General features: G+C 29.2%; 2 protein-coding genes across 2 annotated transcripts; one reads left to right on the top strand and one right to left on the bottom strand.

Annotated features, from left to right (window-relative positions):
- Positions 1 to 1,251: 1,251 nt before the first annotated feature.
- LOTGIDRAFT_216676 (hypothetical protein) lies at positions 1,252 to 5,299 on the top strand (the record flags this gene model as incomplete). The annotated part of the gene is made up of 8 exons (XM_009058486.1): positions 1,252 to 1,395; positions 1,740 to 1,877; positions 2,135 to 2,230; positions 2,478 to 2,631; positions 2,910 to 2,992; positions 3,198 to 3,376; positions 3,732 to 3,858; positions 4,000 to 5,299. The coding sequence occupies 8 exons, from the start codon at positions 1,255 to 1,257 to the stop codon at positions 4,039 to 4,041; spliced, it is 960 nt and encodes a 319-aa protein (XP_009056734.1). The 3' UTR covers positions 4,042 to 5,299.
- A 211-nt stretch (positions 5,300 to 5,510) lies between these two features.
- Positions 5,511 to 21,499, bottom strand: LOTGIDRAFT_162507 (hypothetical protein; the record flags this gene model as incomplete). The annotated part of the gene is made up of 26 exons (XM_009058487.1): positions 5,511 to 5,608; positions 6,034 to 7,126; positions 7,468 to 7,570; positions 8,899 to 8,942; positions 9,998 to 10,120; positions 12,378 to 12,474; positions 12,689 to 12,913; positions 13,102 to 13,228; positions 13,429 to 13,631; positions 13,851 to 13,972; positions 14,176 to 14,309; positions 14,627 to 14,767; positions 15,041 to 15,214; positions 15,542 to 15,673; positions 15,980 to 16,078; positions 16,872 to 17,744; positions 17,840 to 18,055; positions 18,385 to 18,479; positions 18,638 to 18,782; positions 18,881 to 19,021; positions 19,208 to 19,340; positions 19,521 to 19,620; positions 19,900 to 20,050; positions 20,234 to 20,424; positions 20,580 to 20,688; positions 21,442 to 21,499. Coding segments are annotated over 26 exons (5,127 nt in total), but the record flags the coding sequence as incomplete, so codon positions are not given.
- Between the last annotated feature and the right edge of the window lie 69 nt (positions 21,500 to 21,568).

Here is a 21,568-nt window from a genome sequence, read left to right on the forward strand (position 1 = left end):
CTTCTCTTGAACAATATCTGCACATTTACTTTTGTTTGATAAAAAAAATGACTTCTTATATAATTACTTTTTGTCCGAAAAACAAAATTATTACTGAATTGATTTCAATTCTGATTATGTTTCTAAAAGTTAAATTGCTATTACTAGACATAATTGACCTATTGAAATCTTTGGTTATTAGATGCTGTTGATTTAGAGCCTATTTATCTGTTGCACTTTATTTTTCAGAGACATTACTTTTTTAGGTTGATGTATTATTTGAAAAATAACATGAAGCCTACTATAATTCTATTTTGCTCAAACTTAATTTGGATTTTATCTTATCATCCTGTTATTTGAATTCTTTCTAAGGAAATACCTATCTTGTTGAATCGCCTAATTTTGCAGAATTCCATTGATATATTCATTTATTAATGCTTGGTTTTCTATTTTATATGATTGCTAGATATTTTAAACCTTATTATTTTGCTACAAGAGTAAATATTGAGTTGTGAATACCTTGTATATAGATGTTCAAATAAAAAAAATTATTACTATTCAAAATTGTTTCATTACTAGAGACAGACCTGCAAGCAATAACAGAAGTCACAGCAACCAGAGTGTTTAAAGTAATTGATCCTCTTGCACATTATTTACTATGCTGAACTAGTATAGCAAATATCATTTCTATTAGTAATTTTACTCTTGTCTTACACGTTTCGATTATTCTGAAACTAATGGTTGACACATTCAGATCTCAATCTCCATTGTGTTCTATCTGAGGTCAGCTGTATATCTTTATTCAGTACAGTAACGATCATTGTGCTAGGACATCACCAAGCATGATTAACTTAATCTTGAAAGTTGACAATGTCGTCGTTGTTTTCATGATAATTATTTGCATTCATTATAGAAGGGAATCAAGTTTATCATATTGGAAAATGTCTACCCAAAGTCCCCAACCAAGTGTTTGTTACTGCAAAAGGTCAAGAAGCATAAATTGTTGGATGGTCGAGTCATTTATAATATGTCGAGTTGTCTATTGGTCGAGTTATCTGTTGGTCGATTTGTCCAAGGAGTAATTATTGTATGTTATTTGAAAACCTGCAAAAAATATTTATTAGTTTGATATTATATAATGTAAACCTAGAAAAAACATATAAAATGAAACCTAATCTCGACTAAAAAATTGAATTTCGAACGTTTCTGTAATCTATACATATTTCTGTAATTAAATAATTTAATTCAATAATTACTCTTATCAAAACAAGAAAAATGGCGTCGAAAAATAAAAACGTGGTTCCTGGCAAATCAGATAAAAATGAAGCACATTATCCACCAAAGAGTTTATCTGATATCAAAAATAAAGAAATCAGGAAGCAGTTATACGCTAAAATGAAGAAAGAAAAGAAGAAGGTGTGTACTTTGATTCATAATTATCATAACCACTCTGAATAACGTGTGGTGTCTCCGTTTTACCAAGCAACTGTTAGCGAGTTAGTACTCAGTCATTAGTAATCCGTAGTCTAATTTGTTTGATGTTTAGATATGACAACATTTTAGAATGTATCTCAGATCATAAACCATTCAACCAGTTCCAGAAAGTATCTCACAGTGGGAAAATTTACTATAACTTGGAGTCATTACCATACTCATACTAAAGTCATACTGTAAAAGTGTTAAAACTTCCTTAGTTCTTACCAAACAAATTTATCAGCTTCAAAATAGTAAGAAGGTTATGATTATAATTACTATTTCAGCAAAAGATTGCAGTAAAAAAGAAAAAGAAGGCAGAGGCAAAACTGTTAGGCGATAAAGCTCCACCAAAGGCAGTGCCCAAAACCTTAGAAAGTATGAGAATTAAAGATGAAACGATGGTCAATGCAGATGATGAAGAGGTGTGTATCTTAGGATTGATAATTAATTTAAACTTAATTTAAATTTGCAGTTTTCCTGATTATTTATAGATTATGTACGATCCATTCCAGTAACAACAGGAAGGTTTAGTCCCCTTGTATGTAATGTAAACTTTAAATTGGAAGTTATGTTAGAATGTGTTGCATTTTATACCTATTTTAATTGTGAAAGAAATCATTGATTTAAAAAAAAAACATGCTAAATGGAATATAGTAAAATTATGAATTGTCATTTTCAGGTGATAAAAGATGAATCCCAAGATGAAATGTCATCATATTTTAACAGACAATCCACTCCTAAAATATTAATTACATCAGACGATAGAATTAATTCTGTAAGCAATCTCAAATACTTTTCTCTTCTAAATTGATATTTAGATATTTTTGGTTTCATGCCGTTTTTGACATGTCATTTCAAGATAAAGAAAAATATTACGGAGTTATTCCCTTCCCTATTCCCTTATGTATTCATATAGATTATTGAAGAAATTGGTTTATGATGTGAGCTAGAAGTCCATATAAGTATATGATTTGTTTGTAAGTGGATGTTCAATTATTCTTATGTTTTTGGCCTTTTTACAGAAAACCAGAAAGTTTTGTAAAGAGCTTGCCAGAATTATACCAAATGCAACAACAATGAAAAGAAGGGGATTTGATTTAAAGAAAATTATTCCACAAGCTGTCAGTAAAGACTTTACAGATTTAATTGTTATTAATGAAGATAGAAAAATACCGAGTATCCTTTTGTTTTAAGTTTGATATTTGGGAAACTAGATTATTAATTTTCTATTCTGTTTTAGAGGCAATTGACACAAACACAATTAATGAATAATCAAAGGATACTTATCACTGTTATCCATAAATTTTAGGATGTTTTTCAAAAGCTAATTCTGTTTTTTTAACCATCAAAAATATCAAACATAACTTCTGAACTTGTCTGCCAAGCTATCTTTAGAAATTGATGCAGCTTACTTATATTCAAACACAAAAATAATGTGCCTTAACCTAAACAAGATGGAATGGTTGTCTGTCATCTCCCAAATGGTCCTACAGCACACTTTAAGTTAACCTCTGTAAAGCTATCTAAAGAGATAAAGGTAAGATATGAATTCACCACCTGATTAGATACGTATTAATGTTACCAATGAAATCATTTCATCAACATTTGCATGTGAGAATAATAATAACTTTTTGGAAGTGATGCTTTGTAAATACAGGTAGAAACTACATTCTAAAGAGGATTTTCATATTATTTATGTAAAAGTGATCAAATACAAATAAGCATGTGTTTAAATATTTCAGGGTGTTGGAGAATGGACTAGTCATAAACCTGAAGTGATATTAAATAATTTTAATACCAGATTAGGCCATTCTGTTGGTAGAATGTTTGCCTCTTTATTCCCTTATGATCCAAATTTTCAAGGCAGACGTGTGATGACTTTTCATAACCAGAGAGATTTTATCTTTTTCCGACAACATAGGTAAGTAATCTGTTTTCTTCAGAACATTGATTATCTTTTTGTCTTTGAATGAAATTCTTCTTACTTCTCCAAATTACAGAAATAAGCACATTTTTATTGTGTAAATGCTTTCTAGACAAAAATAGCATAAAAGTCTAGATATGATTCAGCTTTGATTGTACTATGTCAGAGCACTGTATAATAACTTTTTCAACTTTACACTAATTTCTGTAATATGAATTTATAAAACATCAAACAGAAATTAAAGCTTTGAACTTTGAACATGGTAGCATTCAATTTTACCAATTTTAATGGTCCTACTGTTTAGTTTATTTTAGTATTGGTATTATATATACTTATTAAAATTTATTTGCAGATATATCTTTAGAAATTCTAAGCGAGTGGGTTTACATGAATTAGGACCAAGATTTACTCTTAAATTAAGATCTTTACAGAAAGGAACGTTTGATTCTAAATATGGCGAATATGAATGGGTTCATAAGGTAAGGCTTTCAAGTGTATCACAAAAAAATTATTTTTATGCCAAAAGTAGTTGTCTCCCCTTTCCTCATTTCAAAAGAAAATTAGTTGTATCTCGCAGCTTGACTATAAAACTCAATTTTTAATCTTTATTAAATTTGTAGAGACATGAAATGGAAACCAGCCGAAGAAAATTTCATATATGATGAATCAACAGTGGATGATGAATTATCTGTGCTGGTTCTCCATGAAAAAATGGTGGTTCATACCAGGAAGGCTCTTGGCTCTTACAGAGTATGGTTATCTTTTGAAATCCAGTATCTCACTGAAGAACTCAGGAAATGCACTTTAATCCTGGAAAACTGTGATGTATATAAATGGAAAAAATTTCTCAATAAGCAAACAGTTATATTTTCATCATGTTAAATCTTGGAAGAATGATAACAACACATGTACATGATAAATGAATAAATTCAACAACAATCTCGACATAATATAAAATCACCACAGATACTTCGACTAGTATTCTGAACACAATCCCATCAATCAACACCAATTTTAATGCTGTGTATTTCTATAAGTTGATTCTCCTGGATATGTCACCATTACAGTACAGAAGCACAAATTCAATGCACTTCAGGAAAAACTGTATTCTTGAAGGCATGGCAAGGTTAGTGCATAGGAGTGGCCTTTACGTCATTTGAAAGTCTTAGGTGGAAGTAAATACATGTGTAACCGTTTATGAAAATATTTCCAGCTTCTAAATTTCCTGGTACTATTCTGTTTGGTCACACTACTGCTTTATCTTATATTGATTAGTCAGTTCCGTGTAAACTATATGGTAAATATAATAAACTAAATGACCCTTTATTCCATTTATGTATCTTCTGAGTAACATCTATTGGAAAGAGAGAACAGTTTGTCCACCTTTTTGTCCAGGTTTAGCTTTATAAGATAATTTACTTGGTTTTATTTTGGAAACATTTTCATCTCCAGACACATATCGGCTTTCATCACCTACAAAAAAAAAATAACTTTAATTGCAAGGCTGTGCTGTAGTTCTTTTAGGTTGTAAACTATCGGAACATGCATAATTATAGAAGAATAAGTGACAAGAGCTAGCTTGCCAACAATTAGGAGTCGTTCTTATTCGTTCATGTATGAAATGTAAGCAATGAGAGTTATTGGCTTGGTCTGTACCTTTAGGGTAAATTTTAGAAAAAAAATAAGCTGATTTCGATCCAAATGTGCATTATGGACTACAAATACAATCTCAGTGCGTTTTGAGATTAATGAATCTAAAGATTATAGAAGTAATTAGCCAGCTTACATAGACGTATTTAATTGTTCTGACCTGACATATAGGCTGAGTCTCTATCAATATACTGTCCTTCTGATCTAGATCTATATATAGAATTCTGAAATATACAACATATTTACTACAATATATGAATGATTATTATTATGGTCAGTCTTTTTCTTGGCATATTTGTGTAATTCCAGGTACTATTAAAATTACCAACACAAACAGCCCATATAAATTCAATTTCTTTGTTTCTACAACTATTGCCTTCCAATTGTGAAAATGTAAATATTAAAATGAATGGTTGAATTAAAACACATGCATTACAATTGGTAACCAAGATTGTTATAAGATGAAGTGATTTAATCTTACCTGTCTAAAAGGTATATTCTGATCGAAGTCCATAGATGGTGATTCTTCGAATGAAGTTGGTCTGTCTCTTCTAATTGGTGGTCTTACTTCAACTTCATCTAAAATATATAGTTAATTAACAGATATGGCAAAATTTATTTGGTCAAGCTTAGACTGCAAAATTAAGGAATTATCTCCATATGCTTGTGAATCATGTTGTAAGTCATTTTAAGCATGCTCACATGCTAATATGCTAATATTAACTATCAATTATAAAAACAAATAATGCTGTTCTTAAAAAGATATTTGAAAAGATTTCTGCATGTGAAGGTATTTAGAGCTGACATTTGCATTAGTCCAAATTAGTTTGCAATTCAAATTTGGAAAGATGCACATTGAATCTGTTAATGACCTAAACTCAAATCATAATGAAAGAAAACCTCTTAATTTTATCTGCATAGTTCTAGGCCTAGCCTTCATTCTAAGTTGCTTTAAACACTTGAATTTCTGAAACATTTTTAGCTAGAAAAAAGAATAGCTATACCTTGATGAAATTGTTGACTACGTCTTAAAGGTTGAGCAAGACCAACACTAATTTTCTGTATGGAAGGATGAAAGATGTTGTTTTGAACAGAATGGCGTAACACAGGACGGCGTAGTAGATTCCTAGTTGTAGATGTTAAATCAGCACTAAATTTGGCAGGTTTTCGAAAGTAGGAATCATGTTCTGTTTTCTTTACACTTGGTCTGTCTTCTGATATTTTATAAATATTAGGTGTAGACACAAAGTTTTTGGTTATATTGTTATTATTATTCTCATACATTTGTATTTTATCTCTTATGGTTATACCAGATACATCTATAGCATTATTTTCTTGAAGTCTTTTCACCAATTGATTACCTTCTATGGGCAAACTCTTGGTTTTAGTGGGAGAAACCCTATCTGGAGTTGTCTGTCTTGATGTTCTGTACAAGTAATTAGCAGAATGATATCTTGATTTAGAACTAAGTAAACTCTGAGGTACATGTCTCTTAGTTTTATCAACATCATTTGACTGTAACAATTGATTACATCTCCACATATTGTCAATTTCTTTTTCAAAAGGTCCATAATCATTCTCCATTTCAAGAGTATGTAGATTGGGTTCTGAATAACAATTAGCACTGTGTTTCTCAGGAAAATATTTACGCATGTAGGCTTTATGTGAAGGACTGAGACGTCGGTTTAAATTATTCTTTTTATATCTTCCTTCCTTTTCATATCCATATCCACCATGAAAATCACTGTCATAATGATCAACTGATAAATGTGACTGTTGACTGTTTAATTTTCGACCTTCCATTTCAGCTAGAATATACTGATTTGGTTTTTCTTGTGAGTTGCCATCTGAACTAATCTGTGAATCAGTTAAATCCATATTATTTGATTTAAGTTTATCCAATTTTACACGATCTATATCACTTTCTCTATCTGAGTTGTCTATTTGTCGACCTTTTTTAGCATCTTTACTATTCGAAGACACGGTGTCCTGACCTTCTACTTCATTATTATTGATATTGTAGAATTCTTCATCGTCTTCTGCTGAAGCTGGTAATAATTGTAGTCCAGTGTCATTATGGAATGCTTTATGACATGACTAAAATATGAAAATAATTCAGATAAAGAACACTAAATCAAATCAATTAAAAATAACATGTATTGTGATTCAATGCATTAATTTATAATCAGGTCACATTCCCCAAATATTACAAGCTTGCACAGGAAACACTAGATGGTTATTGATGCAGCTAGCTTTTCCTTTCTTCAACATACTGGTGTAAGTGGTAATAACTTGAAAATATTTTCCAATATTCCAGGTTATTTAAGCATTTGCGAGAGTCAACTACACCATTTGATTTTTTAAAAAATGATGCATTTTAAAATATAAACTAAGTACTGTTACTGTTTTTGTTAATAAAATGAAAGTAGATGACAAACCTCTAAGACTTTATAAGGTAGTTGAGGAAATAAACGGTGTAGTTGTTCTAATGACATGGCTATAATTTCAGTTATACTTGCTTTCTTTAATAATAGCTGAATGCTAAAAGAAAATGTAAATTGTAATTGTAAGATATGTCTCAATGCTTATAAACAATAAAACAATATTAGCATTATGGAATAGCAGTACAATTATAGCTTCCAAAACAAAAATAACCTACCATTTCCAAAGCCACGAAAAGAAAAAAAAAAAACCAAACACACACCAATTCCTTCGTTCTTCAAAGTATTTTGGATTTGTTTTTGTTTTCCCTACATTTTTCATTTGTAAATGCTGTCACCATTAGCCTTAGCAGGTGCAGAAAATTTTGTCTTGTTGGTTACATTACAGATTTAATTATTTTAACTATTTACATGATACTTGTTACCAGTAATTTATAAGATGTATCAAGACCACTTAAACAGATCAAAGTCACTTGTTAGCATAAAATCAACATATTAAAATTTAGATACAACAGTATACCGGGTAATACCTTGTTTAGACAATGACATTCCAAACACTGGACTAGAATATAAATTACTCTTACACATATACACCTGTTTGAAAATGAGTAGTGCTTGTTTCTCTTTCAAGAATAAAATTTGTAGAGTTATATAGTGTTCAGATATATTGAATAATCTTTAGCACTTCACATTCAAATAAAAGCTGTATTGTTTAAGTTTCCTATTCTGTTATATTTTACATATTTGGCCTACCTATGCACTTGAACATATTCCAACAGAATTGATTTATATAATAACACACTGGATAATTTGTATTCCTTATTGTCACCTTACAACATGCTGAACAAATAAATCAACTCTTAACAAACAGAATAATGTTAATAGTGTTATAAAATTGATAAAATATTTTCTAAATTAAACATAATGTTTGTTATGATTTAATCAAGATTTGAATGGAATTATTTTAAATATGTCTTATCAAAATAAACTGCTATATTTATTATGGAAATTAGAAAAAACACATTAACAGATTGCATAATTTGATTAATAACATCATTATTTTTCACTTATTAAAGATAGTTAATGGAATCATTTCAACTGATATTTTAGATTTCAAGATGGGAATTATTGTTTTTGAAATTGAGACTCTAGAATTTTTTTTAGTTTTAATCCATTTTTTGGCTACTTAATTCCAGATATTTGAAATTTAGAATAATAAATAAATTTCATGAAAAGTCTGAATCAATTTTCTGACCAGAAACTTCATATAATGCAACATTAAAGAAAAAAGTCATGGGTTATTTTTTCAAAAATTGAGGTTAAGAATTACATCATCCATAGAATAATATGGCAAATGTTTGGTTTGTTAAGCTTTGATATTATATTATCTATTGTGTAAATGGTTAAAACCAAAAAATGCTTAATTACCTGTATGAATTTAAACAAGGTAGACATAATAACATCTTCTCTTCCTGCAATAAATAATTATATAAACTTTTATACTTGAATTTAAAAAAATGTTTTAAGAAACACGAGAATATTTGAAATTATAGTTTAGTTTTAAAAACTTATAACATAGTATGGAATGTGAAATCAATTATTTTACTCTAGAAAGCAATAGATATTTTCCCAATTGTTAAAACAGCAAGATTTTTTACACTGTTAAAACTATGTACACTGTAGTTCAAACATCTACCGTATAGATCTGAATAGTTGGACATTCTCAGTTAGCAAGCCAAATCAATGCAGTCTACCAGATAGAGTGCTTTTAAAGTAAGAAGAGAAACATGCAGAAAATTATTTTTTGTATGTTTTATTATTAAGACATAGAATATCATGCACTCTTGTCTCTTTGTCATATTGGACATGAAAGAAACTATCCTATTGGCATTAAAGGGACATGCAGACTTTAAAACTGGTGAAAAATATTTTTGAAAATAGCAGTAATTTCAAGTTTTGATTGGTACTATTCATGTTGAATTGGTTGGATATGCGGGTTTCTTACTTTAAATACATCATTCTGACCCATACACATGTTCAGTTGACCTATTAAATTCCAACACAAATAAATTTTTTATGATGTAAACTGTAAATATAGAAGTTGTAAAGGAAAACAGTTTCTATTGATTGTTTTCAAGTTGGGCAGAAACTTGTTAAAATATTTCTCAAGTCTCACAATTCTAGGTTGATCATTTTTTTTTTCATTGTAAAATCTTCTAAAAGTCCCTGTAGTTTCTACTTTTTCTTTGAAAAAATCTTCTTTAAATATTCTGATAGAAGTAGCTTTAAGTACCATTTAAGAATCTGTTTTAAGAAAGCATTTTGGCAGTATTGTGTCGTTTGTAAACTTGTTTTGCTATATATACATATGCTTCAAAAATCTTGCACACATAGTCTTGAAAGAAGGTAAAAATATCATGCAAATCAAACTAAAAAATTGAATTAATACACCATCACCAAAGAAACTAAAAAGCAACGAACCAAACTTGCAGGTTACTCTTTCTCCGAAAGATTAAAGACTTCCTACCTTAGTAAAATTTTGAGTTAACCATGGTCTTTCTAAATTCTCATGTGGAGAAATTGTACAAACCATATCACATATTTCTCTTATTATACAACAAATATCTTCTCTTTGATGGCACAATAAAACCTGCAGAAATATTTCAGCACACACAATCAATAAACTCAAAACTTTCAATAATTTCCAAAACATTTAGTTGTGATATTCAATTTACTGGATGAAAAGTGAAGAGATCTATGAAATAAAATGATGAGAAAGGAGATTAATACCTGATATCTGATGATACATTTTAGATATAAAATCAGCTAAATCCTATTTTTAAATTCTCCTTAATCCTATAATCCCAGAATAAATGGAATATTTATGTATTTAAGACTTTAGAAAGGATATCGCACCGACTCTAAGTTATTCTACATATTGTATGACTACCGTTATTGATCTTTCACAAACCAATGGACAAATGTTGTTTGAATTTTCAAGGGGAATTAATCTTTGTTTATTTTTTGAATCTTAAAGTAAATTGAACAACATTTTCCATGTTATTTCTACCACATGAAAATTTGCTTGAATATTTGAGAGAATATAGTGAATAGAGTTTGATTTCATAATTGAAACTTTGTAGTAAATCATTTTTAAGAATAATAGTAAAATGATCTTTGTAGTGAATCATTTATAAAAATAGTAAATTGATGTTTATAGTAAATTATTATAAGAATAGTAAATTGATGTTTATAGTAAATCATTATAAGAATAGTAAATTGATGTTTGTGGTAAATCATTAATAAGAATAGTAAATTGATGTTTGTAGTAATCCATAAGAGCAGTAACTTGATGTTAGTAGTAATCCATAAGAATAGTAAATTGATGTTTGTGTTAAATCGTTCATAGTATTAAAATGGTGATTGCAGTAATCATGTTTGTAGTAAATCATTTATAAGAATAATAAAATCATGTTGTAGTAATCATTTATAAGAATAATAAAACCATGTTGTAGTAAATAGTAAATCACTCATAAGAATGTTAAAGTGTGGGAAACTTCAATAATCTAATTAAGGTAATTTTATGATTTATTTTCACAGAAAAACCCATTACTAATCTCCTAATTAATTCTCACTTCACTTAACAACCTCTCATTTGTCCTGCCCCTTGAGTTTATTTCTTACCTGTAATCAGTGATCTTTTCTCAGCTTCTTAACACAATAGTTTGGATACTCGTTACATAAAGAGTCATTAGATACATAGATTTTGTCAAGTCAGGTTGTTGATTCTACAAGAGTTGTAAGATAATATTCTGGATTTTCTCTTGATATAGTTTGAAGGTATGTAAAGTGTTTTGTAGTTTTATATTAGATATAGAATAATATAAATAATACTTTTATATTAGCAAAAAAAGCAGCATTTTAGTACAGCGTTGTTAATTTTAGTAATTTATGTAAATGTCATGTTTCAGGAATATAGTATAAGAATATCAAAATGATGTTTGTAGTAAATTATTCATAAGAATAGTATAATGATGTTTGAAGTAAATTATTCATAAGAATAGTATAATGATGTTTGAAGTAAATTACTCATAAGATTAGTATAATGACGTTTGTAGTAAATCATTCATAAGAATAGTATAATGACGTTTGTAGTAAATCATTCATAAGAATAGTAAAATGATGTTTGAAGTAAATCATTCATAAGAATAGTATAATGATGTTTGAAGTAAATTATTCTTAAGAATAGTAAAATGATGTTTGTAGTAAATCATTCATCAGAATAGTAAAATGATGTTTGTAGTAAATTATTCATAAGAATAGTAAAATGGTGTTTGTAGTAAATCATTCATCAGAATAGTAAAATGATGTTTGTAGTAAATTATTCATAAGAATAGTAAAAAGGTGTTTGTAGTAAATCATTCATCAGAATAGTAAAATGATGTTTGAAGTAAATCATTCTTAAGAATAGTATAATGATGTTTGTAGTAAATCAATAATAAGAATATTAAAATGATGTTTGTAGTAAATCATTCATCAGAATAGTAAAATGATGTTTGAAGTAAATTATTCATAAGAATAGTATAATGATGTTTGTAGTAAATCAATAATAAGAATAGTAAAATGATGTTTGTAGTAAATCAATAATAAGAATAGTAAAATGATGTTTGTAGTAAATCATTCAAAAGAATAGTAAAATGATGTTTGTAGTAAATCATTAATAAGGATAGTCATGTGAAGTTTGTAATAAATGAATATTTTTTCTTTTTTTGTAAAATGACTAATTAGTTAATTATTATTATAAAGTATAAATATTTGAGTGCAATGTTTTATTCAATGCTGTAATAGTGATGTTTTTGTTTTTTTCAAAATGGAATTAAATTATTTGGTAGTAAAACAAACAATACCTTAAAAGATATATCATGCTGTCCTTTGTGAGTTATGTTACCTAATGCTGCTTCTAATTTGAACAGATTTGATAATACTTTTGATGTTAATGGGTATCTGAAAAAATAATATTGAATTGGATTATAAATCATTAAATGGCACATTAAGAGATTCACAAAGATTAGAAATTTCTTATGTTGATATGATTTTAATTACATTATAATGTACAAAGTTAATAATCATTCAGAATAATATTTAAATAGACTATTATGTTCTGAACATGTCTAGGCCAAACCTTGTATAGTCTTCATAAAAATTGTTTTTTACTCACCCTTTAGTATTGTCAAATGTAAACAGAATAATCCAACATTTCTGATATTTAAATGAGAAGGAAGCAAGTTTTCTAGTGATTGGTTCTATATTCATCTCCTCTTTTAAACATAACAAGTCTTGTAATATTACAGCTTGGTTTTGATCTATTATTATATCGGCATATGATTTTGTGGAATATTTGGCTAAAGTTGTATAGTCTCTTTCAATAACTAGTACATTATACCTAGAAATTAAAAAATTAAAAGTATTATACAAGTACCAAGGGGTATACTGCAAAATTATTATTATGTGGGGTTAAAAATGCACTTTAACAATTGCAAAATATGCTGAACCTAAATGACAGTTGATTCAGGGTTTTTGGACATTTTTTTTAGTATATTGATAAATTTCGTCCAGTACAATTTTTCTTACTTTGATTCTAATATTTGTAAGATGTCTTTATGTTGTGTTAACTTGGTAGAACCTATCACACTAATAGTTCTATATTGGTTACTCTGGTTCTTATCTGTTACACTCTTATTCTCTATTCTAGTATTATCTGAAAGTATGAAAAAGTGTTCCTTTTCAAAGTCTAACTAAATGGACATCCAAAGAATTCAAATATGGATACTCTTTGCTACAGAGTACAATATTAGATTGATTTGGGTCTCAAGGCAAGGCAGTGCCGGTGTCTGATGTTACCTACAATCAGCATGGTGTTAGCTCCCTTTCTCATTCACAGAATAATTTTCAACTTACTTTTATCTTCATCTCTGCTGCCAGAATGATCCAAACCTGTGCCTTGAACCATAAACCCTACAAACTCAACTGAATTACTATCACAAACAGTTTTTAGTACTGAATCATCACCACTTTCATATTCAAATAAGCATAGAATATCACTTAGGTCTATATCTTCTAATTTCTTCTGACACAGAATATAACAGTTATCTTTACGGTTTCTGAAAGTAAAGATTGGAATACAAACATGGTGCAAAAATAACTCTATAAATCTATAACAACTCCTATTATTTCCAAAAGAGGGCCTTGGGACATAATGGTTTTACATATGAATGTGTAATGGCTAACATTTAGATGAGAGTTATTTGTTTAACTCTTAATATTCTCATTAGATAACTTCATTAGACATGGACATTTATTCTTATTCAATCCTTACTTACTTGAGTTGGTCCCAACAATCATTTTCTTGAACAATATAGGGTATAATGAAACCATCTACTGTTAAACAATCTTTTAACACAGACATTAAACTCATAATTGGTCTTTTTACAGCTATTAGTATCTATAATAACAAAGATTCAAAACTAAATACATTTCTATTCCTTAATATTTCTCTCTTGTCTTTCATCCTATATGCTTAAATCTTTCATTTCCAGGTGCAATTGAATCAAAACTTCTTCTAGTTAAGCCCATTGTAGGCTTTCAACCCTTATAACCATAAAAGATTTTTTCATGTTATTTTTCCTGATGTGTTTTGAGTCGTACCTTATCTGTTCTTCTCCTTTGTAAGATATTGGTAGCCTCTCTACAAACAGCTAATATTTTAGGATGTATAATATTCTCATTTTGATACTGATATTGTTGATGGAACAGCTTCTGTCGTATTTCTTTTAATGATGCTAAAATCATATCAAAATATAAAAGTGAACTAGTAAATGAACAGTTAAAATCTTGAGTACCTGTATAATGATATGGCAAAGCACAATGAAGACTTACTGTCAACACAAGTGACTGTTATTAAAATTTTGTCCCCTTATTAATAATTTGATGGATATCTATTTGAGCTTGTTGATTGGCCAATTTGAAATTATTCCGACATCATGAATATTTATTGAAGAGATGATGAACACAACTGTACATGAAATGAACTACTTCTAAAAGCAGTTGCAAATGGTTATTAACATTTATTTATCCTGGTGAAACTGCTTTAACTTACATTGTAATATATGAGAATATTTATCTTGTAGTAAACTAAGTTGTGAAATAGCTGATTCTAAACAACTATTGATAACATTGTCAGTTGTCGTCTTTATACAATGAAGTAATAGCATGGCTTTGTAATTCTCATCTTTCTCAACTGAAATTACAAAAGAGATATTCACAATTATAACTTAGGTAATGCCAACACTTTTTTCCACTTAGCATATTTTTATTTCATGTACATGTAGTGTAGTGTAGTGTATTATGAGAATAATCAAAGTGAAATCAGTATATAAAAGTTAGTTAACTTTTAATCTTTTGGCACTTTGCTGATCATAGCAAGAGCAACCCCATATTTTAAATTTGCGTACACATGCAAGCAGGCCTTTAAAGGATAGGATACTATAAGTGTAAATATCAATATACTTACTATTGATATGAGAATCAAGTAGTTGTTTTTCTTTCTGTTTAAGTAGAAATCTAGTAGAATCTATACTAGTTGTATGATAGTTAAATGACAATGGAATATCCCCTGTTTTCTGTAATAAACTTATATAGGGTTTCACAAATATTTCTAACTCCTTTAATACTTCACAAAATGGCCCTGAAAAGTAAACCGTATTATAATCCTTTATTTCAGGGATTTTAAAGAGGTTTTCTAAAATCTTAATGTGGAGCTCAGACAATAATGGCATCAATTAGCACCATTTCTAGATTTCTCTGGTTCCTGCAATTCCACAAAAATAAGTGCTTCACGATGTCACTCATTGCAAAATATGTTTGTATCATATAAGGCCCTTTGAAATTAGTGCAGTCTTCAAACACTTAGTTTTAACAAAAATTTCCAAGCTCCAAGCAAGAAAGTCTTATATATTATTAGGATAACTGTCTTATGATATTATAATTGATATGAATGATATTATCACTATACCTGAAAATTGTACAGACACCATCCTACACTGTGAGTTCATTCTGTTGAATTGTATTGGTTTCTGTAATATGGGTTTGCTTATTATAAAATCCTGACCACCTAACTTTCCTTTCATCTTACTGTTATTCAGATCTGAAATATAACAACAATAGGTCAATATTTTACACCCTTGTATATTTTCTTAATTTTCATAGAATGCATATTAAACACATAAACATTAATGAATGGTGTCCCAGAAGAGTGAGTACATAAAATATGATACAGACAACTCCTCAGTCAATTTCACATGTATGAATAAATAATTTACTATAGAATCAACATTCTTGTAAAGTATATTGTGATGATCTGAGCAGGGTTCTTATATAAGTAAATTTAATATATAGTTGAATAACTGGCTATAACTACAAATACTAATAGAACACAAACAAACACACCCACCTTTTACCATTGTCACTTTATCTACTGTTGTTTTCTCCTGCATACTTAAAAACAATTCTAATGGATCAACTGTTTCCATAGTAACACTTTCTGATATTTCTAAATTAGATATGAAATTAAAAGCGTGTGCTCATTTTACCTAATTAATAGGAAGTAGATTAGAGAATGATATTGATTTGTCTGGATTATAATAATTTACAATTCTGATATTGAATGATAATATGACATCATTGGCACCAATTATATAATGGTAATGGTATACTGAGCAATATTAAAACATAAATTATTTAGTTGTTAATATACCATAGAATAGTAAAATATTACATGGTATTAGTCTCATCTCCAACTCAATAATTATACACATAAATCACAATTTCTAAAGTCTTGATAGAATCAAGAAATAATTTTTTGAGATTTTACATGAGATTAATTGTTTCTAATATTTATTCTTTTAATAATAAGATTACTTGGACTACATCTGGTTATTTTATCGATCAATAATTTGTATTGATGAGTTCATACTATCATGACTTCATAATGTCCGAAGTGACAAATTAATGATAATGAATTATCAGTTCTCAATTGAACTGACTGAATTATTAGTTGTTATCAATGAACTATTACATAACTAAATATCACACAAGATAAATTACTGATTTTTCAAACCTAATAAAGCATGCAAGATGCTGTAAACTTTGAACAGTATTTTTCAATAACAAAGATTGCTGTAAGATCTGAACCCTTTTCATCCAGCAATTCAATTCACATAGGAGAGGGTACTATAGGCGAAAGCCTGTTCCCTAATCCTATTATGTAAATAAATATTGTTTATATAAAAAAAAAATTCAATTTACTTTCAAGAGTTATTAAAATAACACAAAAATATTTATACCTGAAAACAATTTATCATCAAAGACTATTTTTGAAGTTAAAATTGGTGTTTTAGACCCTGAAACAACATTTTCACCTACAGGTGTTGATCTACCATTTGTTCCGGTGTTTTGAGTTATAACAGATACTTGATTTAAATTGTTAGACATAGAACATGTTGACTTCATAGTTTTCTCAGGTAATCTTTCTTCATTGGTAATATCTGTGTTAGGTATTACAGTTTGTGTAATTGGTGTTCTGGTAGTGTTTCTAGGACTGGAATGACATGACTCTGGTGATAAACATAACATCTCAATGTCTTGAGTTGAAATAGAGACTGTTTTTAATGGCGAGGTAGCAGGTGAGGAATTATAGGAGACTCCACCTACAGAGCATGAAGATTGTGAAACTTTACTAGATCCCATAGACCATGATGTAGCTGCTGACTGACACATCAACATCATTTCAGCATCAGGAGACAACTGATCAAGTCCTTTAACATTATTAAATGTTGAATCTTTTATAGGTGTTGAATGCTGATCAGCTGTTGAAGTTGTTTGGAATTTGTCAGTGGATTCAAGACAAGGGATCTTTGTTGGTGGAGAAGAAATCCTTTGAAAAGATTTAAGGGCTGTGGCTGTTGGTGATGAAAAATGTTGTCTCTTTGGCATACTTTGCTGATGAGACACTGTCATTGCTATTCCTTTTTTTGGTGTCATAAATGCCTGCACATTTTCTTCAACAACTATTGGTTTGTTCGCATCTTCTTTAGGTCCTTCCACATCTGTTGATGTCTCTACTCTGTATTCTTCATAAGGCTGAAATACATCTTCATCCTTGTAAATAGAGCTGATACACTTGGTGTTTTCATCTTCTTTTCTTGTTAGTATCTTTACTGAAATAAATATATCAATATAGGATGGTGATTATAATTTAATAATCCAAATTTCAGTGAAATGATAGGGGCAAAAAGAAAGATGTACAGTTTACCTTTAAATTCTTCTATTGGTTTTAGAACATGTTCTTTTCTAGCCTTCTTGGACCAGTTTTCTATCTCAGATGTTTTATTCTTGGTTGGTGGAAAGGGGTCCCATGACAGTTTTAACTCAGTTTCACCAAGTTTACTTTCATTTTCTATTTTAACATTTTTCATCATATTCATCATAATATGTTTTACATTTAAAATCTTCACTGAGGTTTCTGTATCTGGTAATGGACAAAAACAATAAAAAGAATATATAAAATTTAAAACGAAAGATGAATTTAGCTGTATTTGAAAATCATGTCCCAATTAATTTGAAATAAATCATAGTAATGGTGGAAACAAGACTGGACTGACATTCACACATACAAGCTATCAGATTTTTAAATCATCAGCCCTTTTTTATACAAAATTCTTCAAATGTGTATAGATATATTTTTTTTGAAAAAGACACACAAAATATTCAAAAGTGTCAAAACTTCAACATGTATGATCTAGAGATGCCCTGAAAATCAAATGTACTACCTCAATACACCTTAACAATTTTACTTACAAGGTAGCCTGATACACAAGTCTTCGTCATAACATTTTTCTTTCTGCCATAATTTATTCAGAAAATAGTTTTCTTCAGAGTCTCTCAGTAAAAATCTGAAACATAATTTGATATAATTCCGTTTAACATTTATCAAATCAATTATAGCTTTTTTCAATTGAATCTATAAAAGACATGGACAATACATTTTTCCACCAAACATATTACAGCAACAATATTAGATTTTTCCAGATAACAAAACGTGAAACGTTACCTTTTAGATTTTAGGGAAGGTACAGCGTAGGGCTGACAATCTAATGATTTAATACCATCTTCAATATAATCTTGAGAACTGATAGAATTATAAGTAAATAAAGGTGATTCGATAACTTTGTCTTGGCTGCTTTCTTTCTTATCTCCTAAAAATATTCAAAATTCCAATGAAATTATGAAGGTAAACAAGTAACAAGGATAACAATTATCATCGATATTTGTGATTTCTTCAATAAAGATTTACCTTTAGCATTTATTTCTAAGAAATTTTCTGGTTTTATTGTGACATGTTCAAATTCTTCTTTTTCACAAGCTAAATGACTTTCTCCAAAACCACTCTTGAACAGTTCCTCTGCAAAATATTTGATAGCATCTAGATAAAGTACTGGAAGTGAATAAAAATCAGAAATTTCTTATAATAGTAGATCAAGGGCAAAACTCATCTCAAATTATTGACACAATGGGATCTTACATCCTCATGCTGGTTTCAAAACCTTTAGTTAATTTCCATTATGTAGACTGAGCAAACTAAACCAGCATACTTAACAAAAGAAGAAAAATACATATCTACCTTGATGCTGCTTGCTTGATCCTGCAGGACTCAGTGACTCCGGCTGACTGGAATCCAATAAATCTTGAAAACTGGAGCCGACAATATCTTCCTCCATACATTGAATTGGTGAAAATATTTCTTCTAATAATGTCTGCAGAAAGAAAAATGGGAAAATGCTTTAATTACAGAACACTCACTATAGCAAAAAATATCCAAATCAACCCTTTAAGGAATACTAAGTTATTTTGAAAGTTGATCTAAGCTATCATTGAATTTTACTGAAAGTATACAAATCGCTATTAATCAGCATTCAAATGATGAAAAACACTACCTCAGTAACTTGCAATATCTGTGTATCAAAAACTTCCAATCCAGTCTCACCTGATTGCTCAATACCAATCTTACTATCATTTATAAATGTTAATTCATTTCTGAAACACAAGCAAGATTATCTTCTCAAGTCAAATTAATGCTCTTTCTATGCCCTCTAAATTAACATGTTCTTGCTTCTGAAACAACTTTAGTCAATGCAGATGAGCACTAAACCTCTAAAATATTAAGAAGACCTAGCTGTATTTTCAAATTCAAGATTAGGATATAGACATGAGGAGTCTTTTGCATATTCAGCCTAGACTAAGCCTAAGACAGTATATATTAATATGAGAATTAAAGAACTGTAAAGCCCAGAGAAAAGGAATGATTATACTTACTGAAACAACCTTTGCTCAGTGTATGGTTGTCCAGTCTTATCACAGAATGGATCTTTCACTGGCTTTGGCTGAAGTCTTGATAGCAAATGCCATAACTGAGGAATTTGAACATCATTTTCAATTTCTAAGGTTTCTTCTATAAAGTATTGACCTGGATAAAGAAGAAGTAACCTAAGTATTTATAGGTGAGACGTTAAAGTCTTTGTTGAAAGAAAACAGTTCAAAAGCAAAAGTTACCTTTGACTTTGAACAATAAATTTAATAATTCAATATTGGCAAATTTATACATCTAAACCTAAATCAACAAAAAAAACAAGAAATCACTATACTCTACCATTACAGCTAATATCATCAAATTTCGAAATAGTTTCTTTGGTGAATGACTCTACTTCTCTTAACTCTGACAAATTTAAGAAATCTGGTTCATTCTCCTCTTGAAGTGTACAGTGGTCAAAATATGAGCATTGCGATTCTGGATTGGAACTAGGAATACAGTCTATTTCATCATCATCCACAGGAGCTACTCTAGAATTAAAATTTTAATTTGAATTTCAGCATAATGAAAACTTTGAAGACTAAAGGGAAACAACTCTATAAATCATGGAGACTAATGGGAGATAACTCTACATGAAATGATTTCATTTACTTTACAATTTTAATAATAAATCATATATTCAAACCTTGTATAGCAATATGATTCAGGCTTCAAACATTCACATGGAATTTTTATCCCTAAGAAATCTGACCAGAAATTTTCTTCAACTTCTATGTTGATCTTAGGAATATTTGCTGAAAATGAAAAGCAGAATGTTACAGTCAACAGATTACACCCAATATCTATCATTCACAATTTGTTAATCTTCTACATGTAATGAACAACATAATTTAAAAATTATTATTATGATATGTAAAAAAAAAACCTTGAGAGTATACTGTTGCAAAGAAAGCCTTACTGATGTTGGTCCAATAATCTGTGTGATAAATATCTTTGTGAGGATTTCCATGATGAATATACCAGTTAGTTTCTTCCAAATATTCTGGTACAGTTAATACTGAACGACAAATGAACTCTCTTCTTCACAACTGTCTAAAAGTAGAAATGTTAGCTTATTTTCTGAATTGATGTGGATCATTTAGCAACTAACAATTGGCATGTCCATCATAATTAGATGCAGGGTTAACAATTCTTTTTTAAATTTTTAGTTAATCATGAAAAAATTACATGTATTTATTACCTATTAGCCATAATTTAGTGGGATATAGAGTGACATCCAGTTAAGATCATTATTCATGCTCTTTCAATATTCTTTGATAGAAGAGGCTAATGCTGTAGATATTGATGTATGATCATCATCATATCAAGTCATATATGATTTTAGCACAAATCTTGTCTTTAAAATTGTCTTTAGTATCTTGAAACTGAAAGGAAAGACTCCAAAGTTTCGACTACTAGACTAGCTAGGCATAGAACTGTAAACTGTTCAGTGAGCTTATACAGTTCTATGGCCTAGCCAAGTTTAGAAACAGGCATTACAGGTCTACTTGGACGATGTAGTGATTCTGCAAGTCTGTCACAGTTTGGAGTTGTAAATTTACTCATTGTAAAATATAATATGATTATGGGTCATTTTCATGTGTCTGGCTGGGACTGTGACCCTGGACGTATGAC

This window comes from Lottia gigantea, assembly GCF_000327385.1.
Source record: "Lottia gigantea unplaced genomic scaffold LOTGIsca_34, whole genome shotgun sequence".
In the NCBI taxonomy this organism is placed as follows: Eukaryota; Metazoa; Mollusca; class Gastropoda; family Lottiidae; genus Lottia; species Lottia gigantea.